This window comes from Antedon mediterranea, chromosome 6 (assembly GCF_964355755.1).
Source record: "Antedon mediterranea chromosome 6, ecAntMedi1.1, whole genome shotgun sequence".
Classification (NCBI taxonomy): Eukaryota; Metazoa; Echinodermata; class Crinoidea; order Comatulida; family Antedonidae; genus Antedon; species Antedon mediterranea.
The window spans coordinates 28,513,459-28,521,775 of record NC_092675.1 but is presented as its reverse complement, the minus strand read 5'-3'; the positions used below and the strand labels follow the sequence as shown (position 1 = coordinate 28,521,775).

General features: G+C 33.2%; 1 protein-coding gene across 3 annotated transcripts; it reads left to right on the top strand.

Moving 5' to 3' along the window:
• Positions 1-4,782: 4,782 nt before the first annotated feature.
• LOC140052000 (uncharacterized) lies at positions 4,783-7,846 on the top strand. 3 transcript variants are annotated; one of them, XM_072097369.1, is made up of 2 exons: positions 4,783-4,999; positions 6,329-7,846. In XM_072097369.1, exon 2 carries the CDS (start codon positions 6,335-6,337, stop codon positions 7,130-7,132), a length of 798 nt encoding a protein of 265 aa, XP_071953470.1. In that variant the 5' UTR covers positions 4,783-4,999; positions 6,329-6,334; the 3' UTR covers positions 7,133-7,846. The 3 variants fall into 3 exon arrangements, with proteins under 3 accessions (XP_071953470.1, XP_071953472.1, XP_071953473.1); XM_072097371.1 differs by lacking the exon at positions 4,783-4,999 and adding an exon at positions 5,253-5,282; XM_072097372.1 differs by lacking the exon at positions 4,783-4,999 and adding an exon at positions 5,847-5,987.
• The last annotated feature ends 471 nt before the right edge of the window (positions 7,847-8,317 follow it).

Sequence of the window (8,317 nt, the reverse complement as noted above, 5' to 3'; positions counted from 1 at the left end):
ACTTACCGGAACTGCAGCTAAATAAACACGAACGAATTGGCCAACCATTCTAAAATTAATAATTTCAAAAGTCAGAGACCTCTCGAAAAACAAAACAAACTATTTATTTTTTAGATAATTTAGTTTTAACCAAACTGACGAGATAATCAATAAAATATTCTTAAAATGAGCAAATAAATAATTGATTATAAATGGATAAATTATTTATTTACTTTGTGTCCATGATGAGACTTTGGTATCTCTCGGGATTTAATATTTGAGAGAATTAGACAAGCCAAGTTGTGATAACCAAGTGTTAAAAGAGACACTCGGGACATTTGGTGAAAAATACGTCATTTACTTCATGCGCATCATCAACAAAATAGACAAATCATTAATTTATATCGACTCCCGAATGTTAACCTATTGTAAAATGTATGCAATTTATCATATTTTATGAAGTTTGATGTACAGTAAATTTCTAGAAATGTTGCAACTTGTGAGCGATTGTGCCTGTCATGTATTTCCACAAGGAAGAAACATAGGCCCACCTGAATCTGAATTGGTACTGTTTTAGGTATTTCTCTGTGACACTAAAACACTATTTTTAAAGTAATATTTGGGTAATTCCTCCTCATTGATTAACTTTTGCGCTGTTTTTAATGTATGTAGGCCTATTTGTATGTACTATTGAAACAAATGATTGTTTTCCAATTGGACGCAACGTAAATAAGATAACCAATCACAAGCGACAGATCGTGCGATCCATCGCGTCGTGATTGGTCAGATTACTTGCGGTCCGCTTACGTCCTTGGTGGGAAACAAGCCTACACTGTTAAAATAGTGTTTAGATCTTAAACATGTATTTTGTACCCATTTTCCCCACACATTTAGCTTTAAACATACATGTTTAGCGTGTTTAAACACTAAACGTGTTTATAGCTACATGTTGCTTTCCTCCACTCATTTAGCAGTCAACTAATATTATTATTATGTTCTGTCAACATGTTTAGGTACGTGTTGAAGCTTGGTTCCCACTAGAACGTAACGCAAGGACGTAAACGCAACGCAAGCGTTTTAACCAATGACAAGCGAAGTTATAGACAGTTAGCAATCACAAGCGAATAAGCCATCGCTTGTGATTGGTCAATTCACTTGCGTTGCGTTACGTCCTTGCGTTACGTCGCTAGTGGGAACCAAGCTTTAGAGTTGCGTGCATACGATTTTACTGTGGCGGAAAAAAGCTCCATACATTAAACACGTTTAAAACATAAACGTGTCTTTATAATTGCTCCACATGTTTAACAATCAACACTGATGTGTTGAGTTGGATACACACTGCATGTTTAGAATGTGTTTAGAACCTAAACTTGTTTTATATCTAAACATGTTTAAGGCTAAATGTGTTGGTACAAAATACATGTTTACGATCTAAACAATATTTTTACAGTGTATAGTCACAATAGTAAGCACTTACATTCTGACGTGTTCATCCTGCTTCAGAAGATAAAGTAAACTCTCCGTATTGATGAGAATCGCCCAACACAACAATGTAACAATTATGGAAAGTAGCAATGCTTTGTGAAGAAATATGATTTGTTTTCTGTTATCTTTGGAGCTGAATCCCTGTTGAACCATACAACAGAAAATATAATAGTTTTAAATAACATTTTTATATTAATTTAAAACCCTCGTTTGTTTTTAAGTAATGATATCAAAGCAAATGGAATAACACACACTTAAGAAGATTATACAGATGTATAATGGTCGTAGTTTTCTAAAGCTCTGTCAATACTAACGAACAAGTTTGATGTGCTTAAATATGGTAGTGATTATGGCAAAATATAGTAGTGATATGACATCATCATGTTCAATAATGGGCACATCACATTTTGTCGTCACATAAAGTTTGTTAGTGTAGACAGCCGTTGATTGAATAAATCACTACTGCAAAGCCTACTTACAGTAGAAAAATATGTGTTACATACAGTCACCATGCCGTATCCTGGCATAAAGCAGAAAACAGAAATTATCTGTCAACAAAATAAAACAGATATTAGGCCTATTATAAACGAACTACTAAAACAGCTTCCCGCAATCTTCAACATAATATATTACGGCGCTATGGAAGCATTATTAAATTTCTTCATAGACTATATTTAATAATATAAATTGCAATAATATTGATTTTTACTGATAGGCTTGGTTATTTTAAGAGGAAGAGTGTGTTCACTTCTTAAACAGCCTGCATAACCTGTTTGATTATTATACATTTTAAATCGCAAGTGTTTATGGCATGCTGATATATGTTTATATGTATATTTGTATTTTATTGTTAAACGTTTTTAATGTTGTATTGTTTTATGTTTCAAACCTGTTAGTGGCGGTAATTATCGATGTTGGTTTCGATTGAATAAAATAAAATATGCAAGTGAGCATTCCATGCCTTGGTTATGATTTTATATGATGTTATTATTGCTCCATATTTATATTTAAATATAAATCACCTACCGATTGAGCCATTCCTGCTGAAGCCATCTCTGTCTGTCCTAATCGTCCACAAAATAAAATACTTGTTGTGACCAATGAGTATTCCAATAACATAAATATACTCTATGGGTAGAAGAGAGAGAGATTTTATTAACATGATGCTGCTTACAACTGTATGTTAAATGACTGTCCGGATTAGAACAAAAAATCAGATAAAAAAAACCTCCACATTATCTATAACAAATGGTATGATGATCTCGAGAGAAACTGGTATTTATTAATTTTTTATTTCAACAATAATTTACGAGGGTGGTCCATCCAGCCGAAGCTGAATCATTAAGTTTCCTCACAACAATACAATATGACAAGAAAACATGCTAATCAATATATTATATTAGGCCTAGGCTCTACTTTTGTCAAAAGCCAAAACAAAAAAGTGGGATAAAAAGAAAACATATACATGAAAAGAGTGTTATTTGAAAATGTAGTTATTTCCGGATGCAAAAAGGAGGAGGGTTGATCGAGGGCCATCTCCCTCCATAATACCTTACTACAGAAACTAATAAACTGTGATTTTTTTTCCGGAGAGTTTGCTTTTCTGTATGTTTCTGTAGGCCTATGTCTTTTCTTCAAAATTTTAAACTTGAATTTTTTGAAAACAAATCTGGTTTGAGGACATATTTGCTGTTTTAAAAAAGTCCATCGGAAAGAGTTTAATTATTCTACTTACCAGTATCCATCCTATTTTTAATAACTCTTTTGTCTCAGCCCAAAAAGTTGAAATTGTAAATTGTTTGACGCAGAAACGTTTTTCGGAATCATTTTCAGCCATGAAGAATATGTTGATGTCTTCTTCTCTATAGTTAAGCAGACCTACGTCCTTCACAGTTTTAGATTAAGCAATATAGCCTGTATAACTTTGGTTTAAAATGAACACAATTTGCTAAACTACACGTCACTTGTATTTGTGTAGTGATTTGTGATATTCACATGACGTCATAATTTATATATCCAACAACAGCGAGTCAGTCGCCACACTTACAGAATCTCTTATAAATAATATAGTTATCCACTCAGCATAATCGTTTGCTAATATAAAAATATGTAAAATATTTTCACAATGAAAAATACAGCAATATATTGTTGTATTTCAACAATTTCCATTGTTGTTTCTAATTAAATAGTTTATTAAAGGTTGTAAAATAAATATTTATCTATATAAAATGAAAAATAAAATGCCTCAATGACATGTCACTTAATGACGTAACGACGACATCATCAGTTAAATTCATTTGTACTGAATTTACAGCAATGATGGCCTGTTGAATATTTTCCCGAAAATCAAGTTAATAATGAATATTCATGTGAACTAAAGCCGAGATCAAATCGTCTTGTATAAAATAAAAACTTCTTAATTTATTGACTTAAACCTAATTGAATGATCGTTTCTTTACTTTGTTTTGATCTATTTTAATATAGGCCTAAGTTTTTTGTGCGTTTTTTATGGTTACCATTTGTATCGTTGATAAGACATTTAACATTTTTTAAATGTATAAAACATTATTTTAATGCATTGTTTAAAGTCATGGGTATATGTATTTGTGAGGTACCGTACTCATTGTAATACTTAGAATGTAATTTGTATAAATTAAGTGTTTAGAACTTTTATTATTTTAACACATTCTTATTAATGGTGTCAACTTATTTGTAAGAAATACTGAAAAAAAAGAAAAAGAGTTGAAATGAAATAAAGCACGAAAGGCAAAAACAATATTTTCCAGATGATCCACCAGTATCGATACAAAATCGTCGTCATCGTATCGGTCCTAATATAAATCAATCCGTCAAATTAAGTGAAGTACGTCCGAATTATCGATACATAAAACAAAACAAAATCTTGCTGGCAAAACCTGCTTCGGGAAAACATTGCATACTTAGGCCTATACTATATTACGCAATCATTCTTATAAATTGATAATGCATAAAGAAATCACATAGCGCCATCACGTATTATATTTTAATGGACATAAAAACAACCGTGCAAATTGTATATATAAATGCGTCGAGTGGTAGGTATTGTTTGATATCAAATAATGTGCACGGCTGTTTCTAATTTGAAGGGTAACATTACAAAAGAAATATTGAGTTTTTGTATCCAACTTACATTTAAATGCGAAGGATTCGGGATGATATTTATAAACAGTTTGACACATATGGCGTGTCATACCTATACGCGAGAGAAAAAAGGTAAAACTTCTAGCCCGCTAGACAATAGACAATATTAACAAAAAGAGTCATAGAAATTGTTGAATTGGACGGATATTCGCTTATTACGCTTTCTATTGTTCGGTCAAATTAAACGCATTGTTGCAGAGCGTCGTCGACACTGTTCTTACGAAAGAAACAAGCAAGAAGGACAATATCTTTCTGCAAGTTTTCCGCCTATAGTAGACAAGATAATATTCGAGGGACACATAAGTAAATCAAGTAAAGTAATATATACAGTACTGTAAATTCTGATCGTTTCTAGGTGAGTTGAACACTTTCAAGAGTTTGGGGTTCACTTATATGTATACCTCCCTAGTTCACTGGAAACATGGGATTTAACTTCATACCATAGTTAGGTTTGTCATTTGGATTAAGTTAAACTTCCCCCAAGTAAGTCTTGTGGCTTTTGCAAGCTTAAGTTGGTGAGAGTTAGTTCAGTCATGGATATAAGAATAGAAGTAGTACACGTATGAAACGCCAAAATATTTATCTATTAACTGGTATTAAAATCAAAACTCCGTCTAGAATACAGACTACTGTATAGGGTAAAGTATGCTTCTAGGTCCTGACGACGAAAAACACCATTTTAGTGACGATAAGTAATAATGCTATCGGCTGGTTAGGCATTGCACTCGCTTGCTGTGTCTAATGCTTAGAGGCCAATTCATTGTTTGTTTAATCATAGGCCTAGAGATATTATCTCTATGATTTAATGGCCGAAGTAGTATTATGCATGTTGCATTGCTTGTATTGCAAATGTACGGGTCATACTATTCTATCAACTATCTAATCAGCAGTCACGCTACACTAATTAACACAAAACAGCACAGACGTAGGCTTTTTTACTTTCATTGTCAAATATTCATTTTAAATAATACCAGTCATTCATTTATTATTCCTATAAACACACATGGTTTGCAATTGTACTTGTTTGTTCATGTTAAATAATACAGATAAAATACAGGGGAAACAAATTAGGGCTTACATAATACAAGTTGTTAACAATTGGTTAATATTTGAAAAATATACTAGTAAAACTCTTAAGGTGCAGGTTAATAAGTTAAAAAACCCGTTACGTCAGAGAAGAGTGAACGTTGTCAAGGCTTGGTTACGTGGCCTATGTTTTAAAAGCCTTTGCATTGTATGCTTAGCATTGTGTTTGAGCAGGGAAATAAGACCTACCTGGTTTAAGATTACAATTGTAACCGATTTCTTTCGTTTTCGTTCATTCTGTATTATCTGGTTAAACCGTAAGTATATCCCCTGGATAAATTCTAGTGACTTTAAATATATATTGTTTTTGTTGCTATTTTAGTGTCACATAATAGTTATTCACTTGGTAGTTTCGCCGATGTTTACTCAGATAAACTGACAACAGCCCGTGCTTTCCAAAGGGAGGGCTTCTTAGATACGAAATGTAAAAGTTCATAGAACATCCCTGTACCATAATAGACTAGTCCGCAACCCTCATGTTGGAACGTACCACCGTCATCAGTTATTTTCGTAACGTGAGAACGTCACGACGTAGAATAAAGAAACGTGACACGTTTAGTATTTTGACGTACAGTAACCAGATTTTTTTTAAACACAGGGTACCATGACGTCATCAAGGACTGCGCACGTTTTTCTTTGGACTTTACCAAGATCCGTGTCAACCGCTTTTACCAGAAGCATGGAAAGTATTGATAATGTAGCGATATATTTGGAACCATACGGCTGCGCTGAACATTTCGGCCCGGAAGGACGCCTTATCCCAAAGGACACTTCTCCGACAGAAATGGAGTATACTTACGATAAAGTGAAGGCAAGTCTGGAAGATAAATCACTAGAGAATAAATGTGTCTTTGTAAAAGACATGGGTTATGCCGTTCATAAACGATATGATAAAATCGCTAAAGGCTACAAACACTCATTTCTTATACGACATCCAATCAAATCATTCTTGTCTTATTACAATATGATGGTATCTACCGGTGCAGACGACGTAGATGGCAACTTTATTAGTTGGCTTCCAGAAGGCCTAGGCTATCAAGAACTTTGGGAACTATACTGCTACATTGAGAATGAAAACGGCAAGAAACCATTTGTTGTAAATTCAGAAGATTTGCTAAATGATCCTCAACAAGTTCTAAAACAATATTGCGAAGCTGTTGGGTTTGAGTATAACGATGGTTTACTAAACTGGGACAGCAAGCCCAAGGTAAAATGGAATATGGCCCAGGCTGTGTGGGATCTAGAACCTATATATAATTGGTTTTCCAATAGTTTAACAGCGGGTGGTTTTAAGAAAGGATTATCAAAACCTCTTCCCTCGATTGAGGAGTTACCCAAAATAGTACAAGAGTGTGTACGGAAATCAATGCCATATTATGAAAAGCTGAATGCATGTTGTTAACCACAGTCATTTGGAACTAAAAATGAGCATATTAACAAGTACAATTATAATGTATGCATAAACACATGGTTGTCTATTTTTATATTTTAAGAGTTATTTTGATAACTAACTACTGTTATAAACGTGGCTGTATTAACAATAAAGGTAATCGACGTGTTTCTAAATTTTAATTGTTAAAACAATCTAACACATCTGAATGATAACCAAGAGAATATGTTGTTACTGAATGAATGGTAGATCATGTTATTTTTAACATTGAGGATTTTGTTAATAAAATTAAATATAAACACACAAGGAACTTTATTATTTTCTTTTAAATCTTCAAACCCGTTCATTGAAACACCCATATTCAGGGGACACATAATGTAAGGGAATACTTTCTTGTGAAATTCAAATGTAATAGAAATAGATGTTTGATATTAATTATGTTTTTATGTTCAAACAAAATAGTAGGACCTTCTGGTCCTTATTGAAATATATATTTATACTGGGTAACCTCTTCAGTCAAAGACTGGTCTCCCAGAGGGCCCAGTTATGATCAGTGGCTGATCACATTACATGCCATTTCTGGTGTTAAGGTATGTAATGGTTCTGAGACAACTCGTAGAATTATAGAAGAAAGAATAATTGTTAAGCTTGGCACTCTTGCCCCTACCGGCATTTGATTTGATTCACTGAATTCCATGACTCACTCAATAACTATGTTATCTACATTGCTACATTAAGTAAATTGAAAAAAAAAAAAAAAATGGGGGGGGGGGGGGGTTGAGGGTTGGGGTTTTTTCGTAATAAGCTGTGTTTATCAGTTAATTTTTTTTTATTTTATACACTTTTACTCTAAAGCTTTTTGGAGGCGTGCCTTTTATAACTATGCCTTTTGTTTGTTACCGTCTTTAATTGTTTAATTTGTTTTATTATGTAATTTTGTGACTTATATGTTGTTACAATTCTCTTCACCTGATGATGGGCTATGCCCGAAACATGTATAATAAACTTGTAACTTATTTGATTTTGATTTTTTATATGTCCTGCCTATGCAGCCTATGATTTATAATATAGTTGCTTTTCTTTTCTTTTTTTACTACGGTTGGCCTAGTGTAAACCAGCGTTCCGCAATATTTTTTGACCGCGACCTCATGATCCTATTTGGGGAATTCGGGACCCAACATTGCGTATTTGATCTTA